Source organism: Corvus hawaiiensis, chromosome Z (assembly GCF_020740725.1).
Source record: "Corvus hawaiiensis isolate bCorHaw1 chromosome Z, bCorHaw1.pri.cur, whole genome shotgun sequence".
NCBI classification, from domain to species: domain Eukaryota; kingdom Metazoa; phylum Chordata; class Aves; order Passeriformes; family Corvidae; genus Corvus; species Corvus hawaiiensis.
The window spans coordinates 16,482,726-16,507,288 of NC_063255.1; the positions used below are offsets into that span (position 1 = coordinate 16,482,726).

General features: G+C 42.8%; 1 protein-coding gene across 2 annotated transcripts in view; it reads right to left on the bottom strand.

Moving 5' to 3' along the window:
- The window catches only part of DNAI1 (dynein axonemal intermediate chain 1), a 138,863-nt gene that overhangs the window by 61,580 nt on the left and 52,720 nt on the right, over window positions 1–24,563 (bottom strand). For both annotated transcript variants that reach the window (XM_048292675.1, XM_048292674.1), the window contains exon 13: window positions 14,077–14,324. In XM_048292675.1, the coding sequence (XP_048148632.1) occupies window positions 14,077–14,324 (248 nt within the window). The remainder of the gene's footprint in view (window positions 1–14,076; window positions 14,325–24,563) is intronic.

Genomic DNA, 24,563 nt, shown 5'->3' on the forward strand with positions numbered 1-24,563 from the left:
GTGTCACTTGAAGCACCTTCAGAGTCTGACAGTGAGCTCTGTGTAACTGCTCTTTGAGCACATTGCCTGGGCCACCTGAGCAGCCTCTTTATGGCAATTTTACCTAATTCGTATTTCTCTACTTTGGTTATAAGTATGTCACTGTGTGAGCCTGGATCAAAAGCCTTAGTCAAGTCAAGATGGATAGAGATGATAACCTTGATTTCCTCTCCCTTATTCATGAGGCCCATTTCTCTGGAAAAAAGGGAAAGAAATTATACTGGCTTGATAATCTATTCTGGACAAATCCACGTCAGCTTCTCTGAATCATCTTATTATCTAGACATCTACCAACAGTTTTGTCATTTATTCAAGTGCTTCTCCAGTCTTTGAAATTGGTCTGACTGGTCAGTAATTCCCTGGGTCCAATCCCATCACTTTCCTCCAGACATTTTTCCACATCTTCTGACCCTTTAAGATCTCTCCTTCGCTGGCTGTGCTTGTCCTACAGGCCAGAGTACAGCCTGATGCACTGCTGTGCTGTTACCCACACTTTTTGACCCCCTATGGCTGGCTTTGGATGCCTCTAGCTGGGTGAACTATCCAGACACTGTTTTTGGAGCTTTGGTACTCTGTCCATGCCACTGTCTCTCCTGCATTTAAGGACAGGCCCTTTGAAGAAAGCACCTGCAGGTACCTTTTTGCCAGACATTGGTTCTACAGTCTCCCTGAAGTGTTTGGGGATTGATGACAGTAGACTATCATATTTCAGTCTGCCAGTGTCACAGGTACATGATGGGTATGAGTCTGTAGGTGACAGCAGAGTGGTGCTTCCCCCAATCCATGCCCCAGAGCACACGCTGAGCCTCTGAGTCAAGGTACTCACTCAGCTCAGATGCTGTAAATTGGCTTGCACATAAACCCCAGCCTCTGCCTAAAACTCAGGACAGATGTTGCCCAAAAGCTCTCTGAAATGCATGTAACGGCCCGAAATTGGTCTGGCTATTTCTTCAAGTACTCCAGGGTATGTTTAATCTGATCTTGCTGATGAGCAAGAACTTATCTAAATACTCTTCAATATGCTCTTTCTTTATTCTGACCTGTGCTTTTATCCTCTCATTACATTAAGCACACTAAGCAGACAGTCTCAGAACAGACTCACTGTAAGATTAAACAATACAGCATCAAATATTTCATCCTTATTCATACCACTCAGTAGTAGCTGAAAGCTTGCTTTGCTAATAAGTCTATATTCTTCATTCTTTTAACTACTTATACCCTTCCCAAATATTTTCCCTTTCCCTTTTATGACCCAGGATAACCACAGCTTACTTTGCACATTCACTTCTTTTTATTAATTCATGTTTGTTCTTTTCCCTAATACTCAGCTTTAGACATGTCTTTGTTTCTGTGCCTCGAGCATTTCTTTGTAAGCCACTGTTGAGCTGTAGATGTAACTGTACAGGCCCCTCTCAGAGACTCTGCCATTCTGCCCAGCCCAGAAGCTCAGGGATTTCACTCATCTGCCTCCTTAGCTGAACAGAGCTACAGACTCTTGTAGAAGAACAAATGTGCACCACAGGAGCACAAGTGCTTCCCCGCCCCACTGTGCTCTCCCAGCCACCCTCTTTTGCCCATACCTCGGTCACACAAGCAGTGGGATTCGGACGCTTCTCCTTACATTCACACTGGCTAAAGACTTTTATTCAAGGCTTCCCACTGGCAAACATCTGCTCCTTGAGGAAGGGAATCAGCCCTCAGTTCTCTTGTGCTGTGCCTGACCTGGCAGCCAAGCACAGACACAAACTCACTGTCCAAACCACATTTCCTGTGTCAGTACGCACAAGCCTGGGCCAAAGCAAAGTGCCAGAAAAGCTCTGGGGCTCTCTCAAGGTAGATGAGCTGAACATGTGCTGTGATTTAGCAAGAGCACAAAGCCTTGGATGCATCCATCCCACAATGGCCCAGGTCACCGGCTGGCAGATGAACACCATATGGATTCTTGCAGAGATAGAATAAGACCAAACTCCAACCGGGAATAACCATCTAAACCTGGACACGTTAGTCCAACTGTAGGCACCTTTGATCTGTGCAGTGGACACTTTCTCCATGTCGCAGCTAGCCCGCCTCTTAGTCTGCCTCAGCCTCATGCTGAGGGATCATGCTGAAGAGATGATCTACAGTAACTTGCTCCACAGGTCACATCTTCTGAAGACAGTCCGATTTCCCCTGTGCTCTGGTGCAAATATTCTCCTGGACTCCCTTACAGCAGTCTCTGATTTGAAATAAGAAGCAGTTCTATTTCTTCACTCTGTCACCCTCAAATGTGCTTCTTGCTCGTTCCTGACAGCAACTTTCAGCAAAACAGCATCCAGAAAAATCAAGTCATTACCAGCAGAGAAGAAATCTTTCACGTTCTTTTTCTGTTGATGACAAATTGCCATTTTTTTGTTTATTCTCCTCCTTGGGTCACTTATCTATGCTGTTTGCCAAGGGATCTGCTGCTGTGAAAGTCTGCCTCAACACTCAGCTTATCCAGAGTCCACTGACTTTTTGTTTTGCTGGAGCAAATAGTTTGTCTCTCCTTGATGCTGAGACAAAGCAGTGCATCTACAATGAAGTTCCCAAATGTCCTCCATCAAGGACATTGCCAGCTATTCTTCATTTGTTGCTTATCATGCCTGACACAATAAGTGGACCTTGACACCTCACAAAGGATCCTCTGCCAGCTACCACAAGCAAAGCCAAGGCCAGGCACCATGAGGAGTATAAGCAATATGCAAGGCTGCTCTCCTGCAATCAGTCACAAGGGACACCCCAAAATTATTCACTTGGCCATCCAGAAAGTACAGAATACTTCACTCACAAGCAAAGTAACTCCAGCATCAGTTTTTATACTTCAAGAGACAGGAAAAGCAAGGTTTAGAGGTGAGGAACAGGGCAGTGTCTGGAGCTCCTCCCCAGTGCCAACTTGGACAGCAGTAGTTATCCTATTTAGTTATCCTATTTAGAGGAAGGAGGAAGGAAGACCAAAAGTTTCATTCCTCACCATGGTTATTTGGGATAAAAGCAAAAATTGAGCTTAGTCCAGATGACTCATTTTGACTCAAGGCAATAATGAAGATTTTAAAGGGCTGTGATAACTGAGTACAGCCTGGTCAAAGGTCAAAGAAGCACAGTCAGACGCCTTGGCTAAGTCTATACTTGGTGAAGAAAGATCACCTGGGTCCATGTGCACTCGGAGCACATGATACCTCTGTGGAGAAGATTTAGCTGTGCTCTGGTTACCTGTAGGTGTGGACTTTCTGCCAAAGGTAAACATGGGAAGACAGGCACACAGGGAGGAACCTTCATATGCCCAGCTGGTCCTTCAGTGAGGGGGACCAGAACCATGGAGTCCCCAGCATGCCCCTGTTGGAGCCAGCATGGCAGGGTACAGCATAAAGGGCTCCTGCCCTGTGACGCACACTGAGCAGAAGAGATTGCTGGTCTGCATCTGCACTATTTTCCATTTCTATTACCTGGGAAACAGACAGCATTTCTGCTGTGGAATGTCTAGTAAGAATTAAAGATCTCAAAAATTTTTTAAAAAGCATGTTTTGGTCAACATTGTCTTAGAAGATATTAGTCCTTGATTTTTTTTTTTTTCGCAGAAGCCCTGCTGTGAAAGCATAGTCCCTGTCCATATCTACAGCCCTGGGCTCTAGAAACGTGCTGGTATAAGCACAGTGAATCAAGACACAACTAAAGAGGAGAAGCCACTCAAGAGATGAAGAATCAGGCCTGCCATATGGTGAGAGCTGGGCTGCCACTGTCACACTGGAGAGTCTTTGCACATCCAGGAACTTCATGGTGAAGTGTGTCCCCCCTCATGATTTGGGGGACACCCTTCTGCCACTGCCTGAGATACCTCCATGGAGAGGATGTTGGAGACTCTTTTGAGAGGAACATGACTTTTCAGGCCAGGAGGCTGATGCCTGCATGGAGGCAAAATCAGATATTCCAGAAAGGCTCATCTAAGCCTCTTCCTCCCAGACACCAGTTATTGTTTAGAGGAAGGCAAGTCCCCCATTGAACTAGAAGTAAAACATAACTATTAAGGCTGTCCTTCTTTCAGTGCCATATAAAAAGATAAACTGTAACTAGATGTTTAATAAAATCGACTTTAAGAAGCACAGACAGATACACTTGACTCTGTGAGGCCTGATGAAATTCAGCCTAGGGTGCCTAAAGGAGCAGCTGAAGCAATCTCTGAATTTCAGAGCAATTAGCTATGAAAACTAGAAGAGAGTAGAGGTCCTGGGGGACAGGAACATAGCAAAAATGCCCACAGGAAACACAAAATAAACCTGTCTTGAAGGATAGGTTAAAGGACAGTGGATGAGTCAGCCTAATGCTGAACTTTGAGAGCTGGAACAAAGTATTAAGTCATCCATCCATACATACAGGACAAGAAAATGAGAATCAGTGAATGTGGTCTCCTCAAGAAAAGACCTTGTCAAAGAGAATTTATTTCCTTCCTTTTCAGAGTAACAGGTCTAAAAGAAAGAGTAGATTTGTTATCTTTAATTTTGTAAGGCTTTTGGCATACTCCCTGTGATGTATTCAGAAGAAAGATAAGGAATTACTATGACGTGGATGAGTGCTTGAAAATGATTTCCCAAGAGTTTAGACAGTGATTTCTTGACCAGTTGGGAAAACATCTCTAGATGGTTCCCACAAGGGACTATTCCGGGTTCAGTTCTATACAATATTTTCATTAGTAAGTTTCATACTGAATTGCAAAATACACAGAATGTTTGCAGATGACGCAGTTAAAAGACATTGAATTCCATTAGGATAAGGACTCAAAATTATCTTGAAAAACTGGAGACATAATCTGAAAATAATAAGGTGAAATGTGATAAAGACAAGGGCAGAGGGACACAAACAGGAAGAAGAAAGCATTAAACATGTAGAAATTAGGGAATTTCCGGCTAAGTGACAGTAGTGCAGAAAAGTATCAGTGGCTGGTGAGGGAATTAGCAAAGTGATACTACTGGAGTGGCATAGAAATATTTTCACATGTATTAGGAAGTACGTACCATGTAAGACACAGAAGGCCATGACTCCAGTCTGTTAATACTGGTGAAGACAGCTAGACTGCCCAGTCTCATTTTGAAGAAAACAGGTCAGGAATGATAACACAACATCTGTGAGCATGATGGGAAGAAGAGGACACTCTCAAGGCCTCTGCCGCTTCTCATTTCTGTGGCTCACAAACAGTTTCCCAGTTCCAGAAAGGAAGGTTTGGTTTTATTTTAAATTCAGTCTCACCTCTCACATGTTTATTGTGTGTCATGTTCAATCACACTGTGACTGCTTTGTTCACTGCAATAGATGAGACTGTTTTGTATAGAAAACAAGTCTTTTGAGTGTGAGTAAAAGCTGATGGGGAGAGATGAAGGAAAATTACTTGTTACTTAAAAATAAATTCATTGAAAAATGTTCCTATCTTAAAATCTGGGTTTTCTTTTAAATGCAAATGTTTCAGCTATGACAGGAATCTGCAGAAAAGGGAGCTGCTAAGCAAAGGATGGTTCTCAATGCTGTTCAGTCTTTTGTAGAAAAATTTGTTGACATTTTACCATTAAATCTTGCAACAAGACAGAATGTATCAGTTCAATTTGCTTAGGAAATAAACTTGCCTCCATGACAGAAGCCATTGAAGAGGTAAGGTCTACAAGGAGTAACTCCTTCTAAGGTGAGTCAGTAATATTTAAATATTTGGCTGTAGTGTTTGCCTTAGAGAGGAAATGGTTGAGACATCTGATGAATATCAAAGTGCTCAAAGATTCCAATGTCTCTCAGTCAGTTTGGGCTTCCTGCATTTCTCTTACATCTTTAATGAGCAACTCTGACCTAAAGGACCCCCTTCCATCCTATCTGCAGCAGAGGCAGGGATTTACTCAGATGTCTCCTTACTTGACCCACCGTATGTTTGTGATAATGAACATGGTAGTTAGGAGAGTCAGGGTGGCTGACAGGCTTGGTAACAGTAAACAGGTACTGAAACAAAGGCAGGTACTTCATCTACAAAGAAATCAGGCAGCAGCCAAGGCAGCCAGCTTGGCAGGATCATATCTCACCAAAAAAAGAGGTGCAGGAGGAAGAATTCTTTCAGAATTCCTATGATAAGGAAAAGCATCTCAAAACCCCTTGGAACAGAAAACACAGCCCAGCACTGCCTGGATGCTCCAGGAGCAGCTCCAGGCTGTCAGGCACCTGCATCATGGGCATGAGGCTGGATGATGACTTTATTTATGGGTACCACCAAATACTGGGCCTATCTGGTGGAATACGGTTGTTCCGGCTACAGGAAATAGCAGGAACTTCCCATCTAATAATTTTGCAAATTATTTCCCTCCTTCTAGCAGCATATGGCTACTTACAAGTTTTACTACAAGCATTCTCAGGGGTTTGGCCTCCAAAGTCTTTGAAAACTTCCTGATAGCTGAAGGAAAACAACTAGATTAGCTCAACAGCAATGAGGAAACACTTTAAGATAAACTCCCATATCATATTTAGTCCCAGAAACACCCATCTTCCAAAAAACATTGCTCTTCTACACCTAGATCAAGCGCCCTCCACCTCGATGGGATCTTCCTGGGACTCGGAGGACCAGGTTCTATCTCTTGAGCATCAGTGAACTCAAGAGTGCAAGGTCAGCCAAGAGGAGCAAGGAATTAGGTCCACTGCATCAGGTTAAACAAATTTGGGGTGCAGAAAAAGGGCAGCAAAACCTTTCCTACTAAAAGGCACTTTTGGTGATAGTGGGAGGCACTCAGCAGTAAGCAGACAGCATGGACATAGGAGTGCCACTGAAGCAGGTCAAAGGCCCAGCCTGAGGCTTGTGCATTGCTCATGCTTCAGAGACTCAGATTTATCTGAAGGAAGCAGAGATCAGTTATAAATAGCATTGGATAAGGCTGGCCCTACTTTCAGTTTGTTTTCTTCCTGCTGGGATTCGAATGCTCTGCTTTGTACAGTGTTTCACTAGGAATCTGCGTGCTTATTCCCTTCACAGCACTGCCCAGTGCATTTATTAGGCTGGCATGTCAACAGATGAGAAGGGAGGAACCAGACATTAGAGTGACACCTGTTTGTCCTGTCAGTGGCTATGTTCCCATGTCAGACACAGCATGCAGCTGAGCAATGTGTGCCAGAGGCCAACAAAGCTCAGGGGTATTTAACCAGTTACAATTCACAGCTCTTGGTTTCAATTCTGACTGTGCTTGTGGTGCAAGATTCCCAATTTACAATAGACAAAATATGTTTCCCACTCTGTGTGCAGGAAAAGCAGACACACAGGGCAGGCAGGCTCACATCCAAACCCCCCAGCTGCCTGATGTTGCTACATCAGAGACGGTGTCTGCAATATGCCTGAGAAGGTTCCCATCACCACAGGATCAAGTGGACTTGCACCAGGGATGGGGAGAGACTCTCCTGGGGCCTGTTGGATGCTGAGAGCCCTGGACACTACATCAATCTGTGGCAGCTGACCATGGCTCCAGGGGTGGGAGAAGAATGGGAGTCATGGCCAGACCCAGATCCCTATACCTCGCTATGTATCAATGTGACCTTGCCTGCACCATCCCTGCCCAACTTGCGTCTAGCTCTGCCATTATCATTCTCTTGCTTTTATTTCATCCTCTTCAGAGCAGCATTCTGTTGTTCCACAGGCTGTATAACAGCCATTAAGACCCATCAGTGTGTTTATATATACACTATAAAGCAGCAGAATAGAATTCAAAGATCCAGGCAACCAAACAAATGCATTACAACTTCTCTGATATTTTAGACCTCAGGCTAGCATCTTCCAACATTGCAAGGCTTGAAAGGACTTTTAAATTTTAAAAGTGAAGTTTTCTCCACAAATTAGTCCCAGTGCAACTAACAGGCAAATAAAGTTTCTTGTATTTTGCTTAGAGACACCAGAAAAGAAATAGTCAACCTGAAAACCCACAGTAAAATGGTTTGGATCTTAAGTAAAAGGAAGAGGTGTAAGAGTAGCATGAGAGAAGAATCTATTTAGCAAGGAATTGTGAGAGCAGAGGGTAGAAAAGCAGTTCAGCATCTGAATGAAGTATAGAGGGAAATACGGCATCAAAGCAAAATGTGCTCATTTTTTAGACAAACAGTACACGATCTGCAATGGACACTTTGCTGGACAATTTCTAACCCAAAACAATCCATACCCTAGGCACAATTTAAAAATAACCATGAATAATTTCTGAATCTCCAGAAGACACAGTTAGATACCATCTCAAAAAGTACAATGTCAAAGTTAAACTATCAGGGATTTTGTTTTTGTCAAAGAGATTTAGGAATAAGCATTCGGATGCTTACATTTCCTAACCTATAGTGGCTTAAAAAGTGTTCAACAGTTTTGGACAAGGTACAAGCATGCTGCAAAGGATTTTACCCAACATTTCTGCCACAGGAGTGTCTTGCAATTTACACCTTCTCTACTGTGCATAAATGAGCCCAAAGCTTCTGAATGAATTTTTGTGGCTCAGCAGAGCCTTTCCAAAAGATTATGGACATTAACTCTGTGGGAGACACGATTTCCTCCAGTAGGGCTGTGCCTGTAGTGAGCTCTCACAGTGACTGAGGACAACCAGAAAGCTGCTGGTCTTGACCTTACAACAAGTACATGGCAACTCTTCCCAAGCACAGCCTTTCCTCCCCAGCTCCCTCCAGGAGAGAACAGGGACACAACTGATGCTTGTCAGTCACTAAATGCCTCATGGTGCTGCAGTGAGGAACCCAGTGTTAGGTACTCACCAGACAGGACAACTGCTGCTGCAACAACCTGTTGCTGGACACAGAACTCAGTGTAGCGAGCAGGACTGCAGCTCAGGACTGCTCCAACAAGGAAGCCTCTGACAGATTGAGATCTCTGGACTCCAAATGCCTGCTGACTGGTCTATGGATGCTCTTCTCACTGCTTTCTACTTCTGTGCAAGTGCAGAATGCATGAAGTGATCCCTCTGGTGAAGATACAGTGGTGTCTTTTACTCCTGGGATGTCAGAAATAAATTAGACTTTTTGCCCTGTTTGCACTGGGCTAGGTATGCAAGGCAGGGCTGGTGGCATGAAAAACGTAGTAGAAAGCTGGAGATGAAGATAAAGGTCCTCTGTGCAAACATTGAACTGACCCAATATAAGAAACACAGTTGCCTTGCATTACTGTAGAGGTTTGGTGCTAAATGATGCTCACAATTAGGTTTCTGCTCTATTTTGCCTTCAGGCTACATTCTCCCCCCTTATCTTGGGTTTAGATTCCTTTGCTTCAGGTCTCTGTTGCTTTCCTTTCTTCTCCAGATTTCTATTTCTCCTCTAGAGTTATCCCCTAGCAGTATCATCACAGAGTTGAAAGAGATTTTTTTTCACTGAACTACCCTCAGCAAACACCTGTTTTGTGCTTCTTAGTGAAGGCAACAGAAGGGGTGTTGAGGCTGTTCTGAGACAGCTGATCTTTACTCTGACCTTGGTAGCAACCTTCTGTCTTATACTTTTCTTTTATTTCCTTTGCATCAAACAATTTGTTTGCCTGAAGCCAAAGAAACCAAATATTATGTGAAGCAGTAACATCTCAGAGGCAATGCAAGCTGCAAAATCTGTCTGACTGCAGATGACAGATTTAGGAGAATGCCCATCATCAGAAAAGAAACAATGTGCTGGTGTGACAGTGGATTATGAACAAAATGCGCTTTTTTTTCTCCTAAGTGCAGCAAATTCGATCAGCTTCCCATAAAGACCTTTTTTGTGGAGCTGTGCAGAAACACAGAATGGGGTAAAAGAACAGCAGGCTGTGATAACTTTAAAGGAATTTTCATTTACTTCTATCAGTGAAACAAGACTTCAGTGAGTCTGGAATGGCTTCACACACTGTGAAAGTTCAGTGTAGATTTATTCAAGAACTTAGATTGGAACACAGGAAATAGACAAGTAGAAGGGATCACACAATTATGAGACAAACTCCAGCGAGCAATTTCAGGTGTGTTTTGTCAGGTTGACGCTTGAGATGGGACTTCCACAAGTTCTGCTGGAAAACTATTCTGCAAGCTGATGCTCCTTTCAGTTTCCTTTGGCCATTTGCAGGCTATTACCATCTTGCTTTGACTTCTTCGTCCAAATCATGAGCATCACATCTAACCTGACTGGCATTTGGTGAAGAATTAGCCTGCAGTGGCCATCCCTTTCTCTTCCCACGCATGAAAATAATTCTCTCAGGATGCCATCTGAAGCTCCATGGTATCAGCTCCTCAGGGAGGCCAGATCAGCTTCAGTAAATCAACAATGAACAAAGTTGTGTTTCTAACCAGTGATGTCTCCATAGCAATTCCAAACCGTGCTGTTCACACAGGCATGCCTGCGGCAGCTGAGATTTGCTTGAAGCACAACCGAAAGAAATGTTCTATTTGCAGATCCTAGGGTCAACACTCTGCAATAGGAATTTCGTCAGTAATTCTGATGGTGAGCAAGTAAAATAGAAAATTATTTCCAACCCTCTGAAGCATTATTGGCTCTGTACTAGTCTCAGCAGCAATAGCATCCTTTTGGCTTGATGTGAAAGTAAAATAGAAGTACACAGTGAAAACAAATCTGTCAAATAACACGTGTTTTAGGAAGGAGATCGAACAACAGAAACAAACCCTGACACACAGTTTCAGTTATCATTTCCTGATTCTGAACTGTTCCAGCTTCCAAATACTTCAATCCTAAAGTATTTAGTATACCCCAGTGTAGAAAGGTAAGAGAAAAAGCACTCTTCTCAGCTGTAAATAAAACCTAATCATTATTCTTTTAGAAAGAAAGGAGAAAGAAAAAATTTTAAAGCTAGAAAAAGCAGATGCTCTGCGCTGAGAGCCCTTTCCCAGCAAGGTGTTGCTTCTTCCCAGAGAACACAGCTCCTGAGGCCTCTGGCTGCCAAAGTCTACTCCAGTAGCTTCACACCGGCCAACCTCATTAATCTCTGGAGCCAACCCCTGGGATCGAGCCATTGGCTCAAAAAAATACACTGTTCAGGGACTTGCTTTGTAGGCCTACTCAGAGATGATGAGAGTGTGAGGATTTTTCTTACTACTTGAGCATTATTTTGATTAAAGTGGGGTTTAGGTTAATGCCACATAGGCTTTTTCCCAGCAGAACGTGACAGGTTTGACACAGCTTTCCAGGAAGTGACTCCTTTTAAACTGGTTTTTACATTCAAAGGTAGAGGCCTGAATTCTCTGACCTGGAACACCATTTCTAGTTCTGTGCTCCTGTGATACCTGAGTTTTGGTGGTATTAGCCACATTGCACTGCATGCATATACATTCACATGTCTATGTACGTGTTTATTCCTCTTCGTTTTTTCCTCTCTGAGGTTTTGGATCCTCACCAATTAGTAATAAGCAATTAGAAATGTGTAATTTAAAACAGGCTAGAATTTTCCATTATTTAAAATGCAGTTAATACATGGGAGACAATTGCCAAATCTATAAGAAACCATTGCTATGCTCTTTAAAAAAACAGGGAGTAGTATCAGGCAGACAAACTCTTTCTTAGGTAACAGAATTAGAAAATTTGTGTTATTTTATTTTGCTCTTAACAACGGGAACATTACATCAGCTTTGTTTTATGCAAACGAACTGAGATATTACTAAGTCACTGAAGATGAAATAGCACAAGAAAAGAGCTGTCAGTCTGCTTTACCCACTTCCCATTTTGTTTCCACCGTGAAACGGCTGCATTGTTTCAAAAGAAAAAAGCCAGGCAGTCCAGAGAACAAAGGCTCCTAATTGCTCAGAATAACATTGTTACTTTTCTACTTTGTTCATTTTCTCTACAAAAAAGGGGGATTTTTTTGAGGTCTAGTATCTAGACAAAGACTGGGCTTGAGACTAGTGGTGTCTTGGTGGGCGAGAATATAAGATCTTTGAGCTAAATATGAGAAAAAAGGCATCACTCTCTAGAATCATCTGATGCTGAATGAGAAATAACAATCAAATGTCTCAACCTAACAGATAGTCCATGCTGCTTTTCATCACACTGAATGGAGCGAAAGCCTTTTCTAAACCTTTTGGCTTATATTGACAAATGCTTACACTTCAGATCTTTCCAACAGAGGTACAAGGTCTTCCGATTGTTGTACAATCATCTAACTACTAACTTGGCTCGCTGGTTTTGTAGCAAGTTAAAAATCGTAAAGTTTAGTAAAAATATTGGTACTTTAATCACAGAATCACAGAATGGTTTGGGTTGGAAGGGACTTTAAAGACCATCTTGTTCCAACGCCCTTGCCATGGACAGGGACACCTTCCACTGGACCAGATTGCTCAGAGAAATTTTCTTCTTTTCGAAGAAAACAAATAGTAATGATTCTCAGCACTCAACCTGTGGAAATAAAGAAGCAGGAACTACAGTCTACTCATAGCCACATCTATCCATACCCATGGAGTAGCTTCTCTCTTTTCAGAGCTATCTTCCTAGAGTGCCTAATTATTTTATTTCATTTCTGTGCCCCACTGCTGCCAAGCGGTACACATAAACCTACCCCTAAAAACCCCATGCAGACTACCTCCACTGCTGAATGTACCTGCTCCTCATCTGTAGGGAAGAGGCTGCTAATAACATCCCCTCAGCATACACTGTCCTTTCCAATATCATCTCGGGCACAAATGATCTGGGATTTTTGTGTCTCTAATGTGCAGTAACAGCTGTGACCTCCCATAGCATGCTGCAGCAAGACCATGAAAAACTTCACGTAGCACTTACTATTTGGCCTGGTTTTTTTACTGGAAGCCTAAGTGGCAGTGGGAAAAGCTCAGAAGTTTTCTTTTTGTGTGTGTGTGTGTGTGTGTGTGTGTGTATGTGTGTGTGTGCATATCTGACAGATTGTATTATGATAACAACCCAAGTCCGAACTACTACGTTAACCTGTTGGAAGAGCTATAAATATCTGCTAGAGGAAAAGCTTTGGATAGACAGGCAGGAAATATAAAATTCATGTCTTCTCTGAAATGTTACATTTGTACAAACTCTCTGTTTATAGCAAGCACAGGTCTTGCTCTTGGCATATTCCACATTCATCTGCAGTCCCACCAGGTACCCTTGATTTCTTGGACTTTTACTGGAAGATGCAATAACCAGAAGCCATGGCTAGGGGACAATCCATGCAAGGCATGTGTCAAAGTTCAAGGAACACTGACATATGACTGTATCAGCCAGCCTAACTCAGGTGACAACAATAGTCACTGCAGCAACACCTTTAGTCCAGGATAGCAAACAAAAGACACACTCCTGCAACTCAACAGGCTGATACAGACCATGTTGAAATATGTGCTGCCATGCTTCTACTGCTATAAACAAAATCAAAAGCACATATACCTTCCAGTGCCTCAATCTGAGCTCAGATTACATTGCAGACATAGCTAATTAGCCAGATGTAGCAACATATTCACCCTGACCCTTCACAGTACCACCCATCTGGTGGCTCCTTCTGACAGATGACAGAGTGGCATTAGTTTAAGAACATCACCTGCACATCACAGTTCTGAATTCACTAGAGTAATTCAAGGTCAGCTAAAAGGTCAACTACAAGGTAGTGTGTCTTGAATCCTGCTAGCAGCCAGTTCCACAGGCAGCTGCCCCTGGACTTACTGTGCCCAACAGAGCTCTCTTTTAGGCTGATATACTTGTTTTCCCTGTTTTTATGCACTGCTTATCACTTGCTGTCCTGTGATTTTCTGTTTGGAATACGAATATCATTGCATGCTGGTACATATAGAGGATACCAGTTCTTCTCAAAAAAGAAGTCAATTATAATAATGAAAACTAAGGAGAAATAATTGTTTATAGCAAACTTCTGCTCACACATTTAGTTTCTACTGAGGACCAAGGATTCATGCAGTTGCTTTGCCTTTATGCATACTTCAAAATTAGCTTGAAATACAACTTAATCAATCACATGTACTAAAACAGCACCTTTCCGCATACAGGACTTTTCCGGCTGTGCCCAAACTCCGTCCAATTCAAAGCCCAGTCACAGGAAAGGAAAAGCACCCTTACCTGCCACACTGGCTCTGTGTGCTTCCCTGACTTGGCACTACTCCTGTAGCTGGGCTGGGAGGCTGGCTTCTTCAGATTGAAGATGGCCACATTGCCATCGTAGAAGCCCACTGCCAGGAGGTAGGGGTGGTCACTGTGGAAGTCCAAGCACATGACGCCACTCTCACTGCTGAAGGAGTACTCTGGGAATGAGGGGTTCTTCAGGGTGTAGAGGAGGAGCATGCCATGGCCCTGCTTCATGAAGTCGTCTAAACAAGGAGATGTCAGATCAGTTTCCAGGATCCTCAGCTACTGAAACGTAGAAACAGACAGCTGCCACCCATGCCTAAAACCTACCTGAAGGCAAAGGTACCAATCACAGGACCAAATTATCATATTGGTGTGCCTACATCTGAACATCCTTTCCGCCACTGATATGCCACCCCCAGGACATAGGCACAATGTACTTATGCAGAAGAACTACTGTTTTGGTGTGCTTTTTTCAAGGAGAGAGAGCTGTGAAGCCTTGGAGGAGAAGTGTGGAGGAAAGAAAGAATTTTGTGGGCACTTCTTTCTTTGGGCTAGGATTACACTTCTTTCTGTGGGCTAGGATTTCACTACACTGTAGACATACAGGCAGAATCAAGGATAGCACCATTTCAATTTCTGTATTGGCAGTATTCGGTATTTCAGTCTCCACTACTTTTTCAAAGAAAAACATTTCATTAATGTATCTGTAAAGCATTATATCAATTGCCATTGCTCATAACTGGACAATGTAAAAGTGACCATAGCTTTATTTTCTGTTTATGTCCAACATCTCCCTGCTTGGCACAGAAACTCTTTTTTTTGCCAAGACTTTCCAATCCTTTTTCTATTTACTTTCACCTTTTCTTTGTGCTGCCTGAAATTAGCTCTCCCCTTTCTCAGCAGGACCATCTTTCTTTTGTGTGCTTTCTTATCATGCCCTGACTGTCTCTCCAATTCTTAGGGTATTTCGATCATGTAAAAAGACAATTTCCAAATTCTCTGAAAGGGAAAGAAAAGCTGTTGATGTAGATAAGCTCTCCAGAAACAAAGAAGGAACTTTGCTAATCTATGAAAACAATGCTGCCTCTGAGAGCATCCTAGCCATCTAGTGCTTTTTATTACTGCCAATGCCCTCAGGCACACAGTATATGGGAAATAAATTTACTGCTTTCTGTGCTTCAAGCACTTACTACACATTCTGTTTCCAGAACAGCCCTCTCCTTTTAAAAGTGCTTCCTACCTTTCTTAACATTTTGGCCAACCTGCAGGATCAGGTAAATGTGTACTCCAGTGATAACACCAACTTTAGAGAACTCTCCTTAGAAGTAAACTGATTCCAAGCCAGCATGCAGGTACAGATATTGTGTACTTCATGTGTAACAGGGCCACGTAAAAGCATTCAAAGAACCAGTAAAGAAACACACATTAACAAAACTGTTACTGCTGCTTCATACTAGATTGTTGAAATAGAATCTTCTCACAGGTCTCTCTGTACTAGGCACAGATGAGGAAAATGGTTTCTCTACTTTGCAGAAAGGTGAGATTTCAAAACTGGCATTACTTTAAATGTATCTGACCCCAAACAACATTTCTAATTTTTTTTTTTTTTTTTTTTTATGAAGGGGAAGCTTATTCTTAGAATTCTAGCTGAAAAGGAAGATACTTTCTCCATCAGAGATTTCCCAGTTCTTTTAATTCACAGAATTGTCTTTGTTCTTAGCCAAGTAATGTCATTGAACTGATATTTAGTTGAGGTCCATGAATGATAAGGATGAATCTGTGCTCACCTCAGAAGCAAAAACACTTCAGAAGGCTGTGGAAATGGCCATCAGGAGTGGCTCAGAGCAGAATGAAGCCAAATTTGTTGGATAGCCTTTGAATTCAACTTATTCCATGCTCTTATTTCTCTTGGAGTGAGCTGATCAGCCAGGCATATTCCCAAAAGGCCTGTAGCATACAGTAATTTTCTATCTGTTAGCACTGTGCTGAGGAGGTTCAAGAGCTGCCCCCATGTTCCTTGCACAGACAGCAGAGGAGACACCTCTACAGGGGGTGATTCAGCCACCAAAGATCTAAGTTGTGTTTTGGAGGTGGTTCTCTCCCCAGTGATCAGACAGGAACAGAGTCCACCCACATTCCTCAGTTAAAGGTGATAGAGTAGGTCTTCATCAGGTGAAATAGCTCAGCAGCTTCAGCAAGTCCACCTGGGGGTTAGTCTGGCAGGGGAAAAACAAAGCCTTGGGAAGAGGCTCTGGCAGAGTGAAATGCAGGGTCCAGTTTGCAGATTATGACACCCAAATGCAGGTCTGTGTATGACTGTCTGTGCACTCAGAGTCCAAGCTTCTGCTGCCATCAGTACCAGTAGCATCTTAAAGGAGAGTTTTATATGGGTGCTGATTTACTGTCTAGGCTCCACTGACTGCAGTGGCCACTACTGAATGTTAAACCCACCTTAAACTAAGAGCTGAATCCCACTCATTGTCTCCTCGATGTTATCAAATATCAGGAATGTGGGTTAAATCACAGATGTGTGAATACCGCACATAAGGCTGAATAATATGATCACTAAAGTATGTAAAGCTTATTCCTGATGAAAGGCAATGTGATGAGAATAACCCACAATTAACACTGAAGCATGACAGCATCACACAGACTGACCTGCTGAGCATAGGCATATAAATCCATTTTAATGAAGGGTGAATTCTCAGCCAGAGTACTAACCTGTGACATACCAACATATTCTTTAATAAATAATTTCAAAAGGGGCTTATTTCATTAGTGATATTCAGTGTTCCAGAATGGCAAGCACAGTACATATCCACAGCAGCATATCTGTGGTATAGCTTTGAAGAGCAGCACTTTTGAGAGAAAGGTTTTTGGTTTTCAGTAAAAACAAGCAGAGTACTGCACTTTGCCCCAAAACATTGGGCAGATAGACTCTCAGGATGCAGGGTGAATCAATGTTGGAAGATCAGAGAGCACAGCCAAGCAAAAAAGTGCAGATCCAAGAGCTTGATGCCTTAAGAGGCCTCCTAGAAACAGAGACCAGACAGGAGTAAGGGAATAAGGTAGGTATTTATTTGAAAGGCCTTCAAAGGTACCCCCTGGCTGGGGAGCCAGAGGCTATTGCCAAGATGGACCCCGAGATGGACAATAGGTCCCGAGTTCTTCACACTTTTATAGGTTTGGTTCATTTGCATAGCAGGGTTAATTCTCCAATTAAAGCTTCAGTTTAGTGATGTAACTTGCCCCCCTTGCTCTTTGGTTTATACTTTTTGGGCCTAGGACGGTCTGAGTGACCTTGGAAAGCAGGCCCGGAGAGACTTTGTTATGTCTACATAGCATGAAAGAGCAGAAGTTAACAGGCTACAAGAAACTTCAGAGTTACACACTAAGCAGTAGAGAATTTGAAAAATATTAAAGTTAAAACCTAAGGCACCAAGCTGACAGTGGTGAACCACTGTTGGAAGTGAAAGCAGCAGCTTCAGACCCGAGACAGCTGCTCTGCACCTCATGGATGCACCAGTATGGACTGGAAGAGTAGAGAATATTCACTCCATGCAGATCCACAAAGTGCAAACTGGCTTTTTTTTCCCCTGAGATACAAGGGCTGGAGATATTAGAGATATTACACAGTTTTTCTGATAATCAGTGCCAGCAGGACTTGTTCTTTACAGGAAGACACATGACAGCACAGCAAGAAGAAGAGAGTGGACAGACCCTTGCTGCCATGAGGATCCCTCAGTGTTCACCTGAGCAGAAATTAAATTTTAGACCCTGACATGTAACAAGTGTACATAGGGAAGACAAGTTTTGCTAAGGAAAGATGCAGATAGCATGATTACTGATCTCAACATGGAGAACTGAGCCTATAAGCATCACATGCAAATAGAAACAGGTTTCAAACCAACTATGACCACTGTCTAAAATACTCCTCTGCATTTGCTTTTAAAGCTGGAGAGATTCACCCCAAACCCTTTTCAGAAAAGTACTGTAGTGGTAGAAAAATATCCCGGAATATCATTGGGATATCACCAAATAGTTTATGCAAAGTAATAATCTGAAAAGCATCTGAATCTTTTGCCTGATGCTTAAGTGCCTGTTTTAATGGATTTTTCATTTATATTACTCCTTAGCTAAATTCAAAAGAATCAGCAAATGTCCAATATCAGAACAAAGTCTTTTGTTTGCTGGAGAAATTTTTTAAAAAATTCTATTTGTATCTTTCCGGCCTTGTTCTGGAACAAAGCCATGAGATGTACATTACATGGTTTTCTTCCATTTCCTCCAAAATGCTTACTGGCTGAACCACTATGCTCGAGGCAACAGCGTCCTCAAGTTAAAAAGCACAATGCTTAGTTTAAATCCTGCAGCTACATAATAAATCTCAATGTGGGTACCACCCATGGTCATGAGTTAAAGTAGGAGTTTTTACTACACAAGAAGCCAATGCTATGGCAAATTACTTTCTCTTCGGAGGATTTAAAACCCAAAACACTCCAGCCTTATATCTTAGATCCTGTGATACTGTGATCCTGTGATGGCTTTCTAAAATTCAAGTCTGCCAGCTGTCTCGCTGATACAGTTTGGACCAAGATATCACCATGCTAAAAAGAACTGCTGGTGCCTAAAATCTGTCCTGTGTCCTCCAGAAGCCCATCTGGAAAAAAAAGCAAGATGAAGTACATTTGTGAACAGCTGATTGTTTCTGAGCATCACAGCTACACAAGCACTTCAACTCTCCCAGATACACTCATGCTTTGATGAGCTGGCTGGCTGGGGCTCTATCCTTTAGGACTGGTTTTCTAAGAAGCCAAGGGAAGGGGCTGGTTGTGCTCTACATTTGGTGAGGCAGTCTCCTCTGTGGAGGAGAGATCAGTTTCAAAGACAAAAATTTTGGTATCCAAAGACACATCTCAGCTATTTATTTGTCTTTACAATATTTAAAGTATAGAGGACAAAAAACAAAGACCAGCAAATTTTCCCTAGCAAATTGAAAATCTTCAAAAGCCTGAGCACAGTCCAAGAATATTCCTGTGCTTCCATCTGCATAGCATAGACAGATGACTGAGCAAGTCACAAATTAGTGAATTTTCAATATGATTTTTTTTATCAGTGAGTAAACCCTGTGCAGCAGGGCACTGAGCATAGGCTAATCTAACCCACTGTGAAACAAGTTGAATGACCTTGCACTGCTCTAGCGAGATTCTCTCCTCGCTTATTTTTAAAAGCTGTGCCAATTCCACACTTTGCTGCAGTTGCAGAATTGGTGTGCTGTAACAAAGGAAACAGCTGGCACTTCGAGCTTAACTGTATGCCAATAGTTCGGAAAAATCAGGAAAGAACAAATCTTTCCAAGAGCTCAGAGAGTTTGTGCAAGTGCTGAATGTGTTTTCAAAGCTCTTTGGGAGTAACAATAATATCTCAAAGTTTTATAGCATTTGAGAGTGCTTTAAGGCTGTATATGCAGCACTCCTTTTTACAGAATGAGAAAGGGCAGTGGAGGGGACTGCCAAAGACACTACAGCAAGCTAGAACAGGGAACAGAGCTGGGACGTCAGAGGGCTGTGCTCAAGCAGACCACATCCCAGGATCCCTGAGAAATTTAAATTGGGACCATTGGTGTTCCTTCTGTTCCTATTCCCTTAAATGCCCAGAAGTACTCGACTACACCATACTTGTGTACACAACGCTGTGTTGATATATCCCACACCACTATGGATCAGGCTGTGAACCATATTGTGGGCAACAAAAATATGAATACTGGACTTTCAAAACAGTCCTTTCCCAGAAAAGAAAATGTTTTGAGAACTCATTACTTTGTAACTCAAGGCCAGAAAGCCTGGCCTCCTCTTTTTCACAGATCCAAAAATGTTATTGGCATATCCTGTTTTGAGCCTGATAACTTGGTTTTGGCAAGTATATGCATACTTCATATGAAGATCTCAAAAGACAGAGAAGCCACTGTTTCATTTTTCAGCTTGTTTTGACATTTAATCACTTTGAGTGATTAAAAAGCTGCACCTAATTCCTTACTTGACTTACCTGGCTTGCCACTGCTAATTCTTACTATGCGTACCTTGACTGGATAAAGGACTTCTTTCATATCTGCTGCTTCTCTTCTTCAAGACACTTTAAAAACTGAACACTAGTCACATTTCAGCATACTTTTGATAACCATCACAGCCTGAACTCAAAAATCCGATTTATTTTCACCACTACTGCATAGAGGAGGCTGCTTAGCAAAAAGCCAGGAACCAATATTAACTTTGCCACAGCAGTGAAATGCACTGCCTCCAGAGCTGCAAACAGAAAGCCACTTCACAGCAGACATGGAGAAGACTAGAATATTAAGAAACTTTCCAGAGATAAGTGGAGGATATCACATGGCTAGGATTTGTGCAAGGGCCAGACATAATTAATTTTGAGTCCAAATTTCAACTGGATGTTTTTCTCTCTCCCCCTTTGGGGCACACTCTCCAACTCTTGAATCAACTTGGGGTTCTTTCTAAACTACCGTTTTTCTGCATGCTTTGAAAAATGTTGGCTCTCAAATCAAACATAATATTCCAGTATTAGTCTCACTAATGTTTAAATAATATATCTACTGCTATTCAGGATTCCCTGTTTGCACACCAGAATCATGTTCAGCCTCCTTGCCAAGATACTTCACTGGAGACTCAAATTTCTTACTTGTCCACAAAAGTGGGGTTTTTTCCTTTTTTTTTTTTTAAGAATTGCTGCCTTCCAAAATACAACACTCCTTTTTGTCTAGAGAGGGATAATATTATATTTGAGTGAATTAAAATGCATTTGCTTTGAGTAATTCCAGTTTACCACAACATTAATCACTCTGTATGACAGCTCTGTTCCCAGCATGATTTACAACTTCACCTGCCTTTTCATCAGTCACACGTTTCACCTGCTGTGAGTTTATATTCCCATCCAGAGGACCAATGAAAACAATGCCTAGCTCCAGGGCTACTACAGCACCCCCTCTGAGACACTGCCTCAGATGATAATTCCACCAATAAATTCCATTTATTTTCTGACATTTGTCAGTGAAAGTTGAATGCCCCTGTTGAGACCACCTGCACTAGCCTGAACTCTGTGAGCACAGGCATTTCCTGTCACAAGGAAATCTGTACCCTCCAGATAGCAGTATTGGTACTGCAAAGATCTGCAAATGCTGAGCAAGTCCACCAGTGCAGAGGAGGCAAATGATAGATCATTTTGGCTTATGCTGATTCAGATGCTTGAATGTCAGATTTAACATTCTGCTTGACACCTTTCACCAGCTGCTTGACTAATCCCTGTTACTCCTGATCCAGTTAACATTTTTAGCTGGGGCTCTTAGGAAGCACAGAACTTGCAGTTCAGATAAGAGAGGTACAAAACCAGAATTTCAAAGTCTTCTGGATATTTTAGAGAAGACAAAATTGATAGATGATGAGGCAAGCTGTAATTTATACATGTCCTGAGGCCTTGTTGCAGTCCTAATATGTGCTGTGGGTCCTGCATATGTCAGAGGCAAGACACACCTCAGAAGCACAGATGGATAGACATACATAGCCTTTCTGACTCTAAAATAAAGTCTGGCAGAGTAATACAAGAGAAACCACAGTCAACTAGGCCAACAAAAATGAGTATTTAGGAACCACCTGGAACCATGCACTGTTTGTCAGTGCATGTGAAAGCAGAGGCTCAAAAGCAAACAAAAACAGGGGAGAAGGGAATGAAAAGATGTAGCACTTTCCTGAAAAGAGCAGGAAGATCTGGCTTTCATCTCAGCTCTCCCCTGAGAGTGAGGTGAGCAGGTGAGCAGTGCAAAAAAAGGAGGAGTATGTGACTTGGCTGAGTTTGCAATGCTCTATATAAAAGCAGAGTTTTCTCATTCTGACCAGACAGGCTTTTGCATCATGGGTCTAGCACACACTATAATTCTTCCTTAAATTTTCTTCTTTAAATAAGATGCTCATAAGGGCACAACTTTGCAGTTGGCTATGTGTTATGAAAGCTAACATCAAGATGAGGGAAGGGATTCTGTCCCTCTGTTCTGCTGTCGTGAGACCCCACCTGGAGTGCTGCAGCCAGCTCTGGGGTCTTCAGCATATCAGACCTCAGCTGCTGGAGTGAGTCCAGAGGAGGCCACCAAGATGATCAAAAAGATGGAGCACACCTCTCCCATAAGGAAAGGCTGAGAGAAGCACTTGTCTCTGCAGAACACTTTGGAGCTGGAAAGCCAGACAGGTGTTAATCCTCCTGTTACACACCGGGCAGCATTTAGCACAATCAGCTGAACTTTTGCTCCTGTTTTTCTTGTATTCGTTGACATAAGCTCCAATTCTGATGGTATTTCACTGTTTAATACCTGAGGCTCTGTTTCCTCTATCCCTGTTCTACGAAACTGGCACGTTTGAGAGCGTTTGCAACCAACTAAATATTTAAGAGTGCCATCAAGTGGCCAAGTAAGGAGCTTCCAGGTGGCACGCATCGTTTAGAAATTCCCAGGATCATGCCACAAATGGACATCTACAAATGTGCTGCCTCTGGATAATCACACCAGCTTGCAAACAAGCCAGGCTGCCAGCATTTTAGTATTCCTGACCATAACAGCTCTGAGGGGGATGCACACACTGCAGGAGATGCTTATGTATTCCATAATTAAGAGACAGGAAAGTTAGCATTCTATGGCAGTGCTGTGGTCTCTTGGAAGCAGACAGATGATACCTGATGAGATGGACATATACAGCTCAGGCCATGGAGGAGACAATGAGAAATGACACAGCAGCTCTGAGAACATTTCTGAAGACATTTGGCAAAAGATGCAGATTTGATAGAGGAGCAAGGAAGAAGCAGAATCATTTATATGGGCATGCAGTCAATTTTGCACTAGCATGAACCATGAAAATCAAGAGTAGCCATTACAGATCCAACACCTACCCCTAACCTGTTTGCAGCAGTGGTTATCATCAAATGTTTAGGGAAATGTATAAAAACAGGGCATAAAATCAGGGATATTTCAACTAGAGGACTGCCTAGGCCCCCACTAATTTGCAGCTAAGCATCTCCCAGGTCCCTAATGGACCTCTTCCCATTTTTCTGTGCAACCAGCTACTGAACATTAAATTTGGACAATATTTTTCAGCATTCCTCTTTGTATAAGGCTGGGGTATAAACCAGATATTCACTTCTTTGACAGAAATTGGGGGGGTTTTTGCTTGCTTTTATTTTTAGTACATGAAATATTATGTATCTTCAGCAGGTATGTTAAGTGTATAATTGGGGGTTAGCATAAGTAGCTTTTAAGAGCTACTAAAAGTAAATTTCAGAGAAAAAACTTATGCAAAAAAAAAAAAAAAGAAAGAAGAAAGAAAACAGAAATACCTAAATATTTGTTAGTCTCAAACAGAATCACAGAATCATAGAACGGCCTGAGTTGGAAGGGACCTTAAAGATCATCTTGTTCCAACTCCCCTGACATGGGCAGGGATGCCTTCCACTAGACCAGGTTGTTCCAAGCCCCATCCAACCTGGTCTAGAACACTTCCAGGGATGGGGCATCCACAGCTTCTCTGGGCAACCTGTGCCAGTGCCTCACCACCCTCACAGTAAAGAATTTCTTCCCAATATTTAATCTACACCTACTCTCTTTCAGTTTGAAGCCATGAATTCATCCTTGTTCTGTCATTACACATTCTTGTAAATCGTCCTTGTAGGCTTCTTCCAGATACTGGAAGGCCACAGAAAACTCTGAAGCCCACTCCTTTCCAGGCTGAACAACCCCAATTCTCTCAGCCTTTTCTCACAGCAGAGATGTTCCATCCCTCTGATCATCTTGGTAGCCTCCCCTCTGGAGTGGCTCCAGCAGGTCCCTGTCCCTCCTGTGCTGGCACCCCAGAGCTGGATGCAGTGCTCCAGGTGGGTCTCAGCAGAGCGGAGCAGAGGGGCACAATCCCCTCCCTCCCCTGCTGCCCACGGGGCTCTGGATGCAGCCCAGGACACGTTTGGCTCTCTGGGCTGTGAGTGCCATGGCCGGGGCATGTCCAGCCTCTCACCCCCAGCACCCCCAAGTCCTTCTGGGCAGGGCTGCTCTGGGTGTGTTCATGCCCAGCCTGTGCTGGTACTGGGGGTTGCCCTGACCCAGGTGCAGCACCTTGCACATGACCTTGAACTTTATGATGTTCCCATGGACCCACTCCTCGAGCTTGTCCGGGTCCCTCTGGATGGCATCCCATCCTTCAGGTGTTGTCATCAAACTTGCTGCGGGTGCACTTGATCCCTCTGTCTATGCCATTTATGAAGATATTAAAAAACACTGGTCCCAGAATGGATCTGTGAAAGACTCCTCTTGTCACTGATGTCCACTGGGACTCTGAGATACAGACCGCTACCCTCCCAATGTGATTATCCAACCAATGCCTCACCACCCAACAGTCCATCCCTCAAATCCATCTCCCTCCAATTTAAGAAAAGGA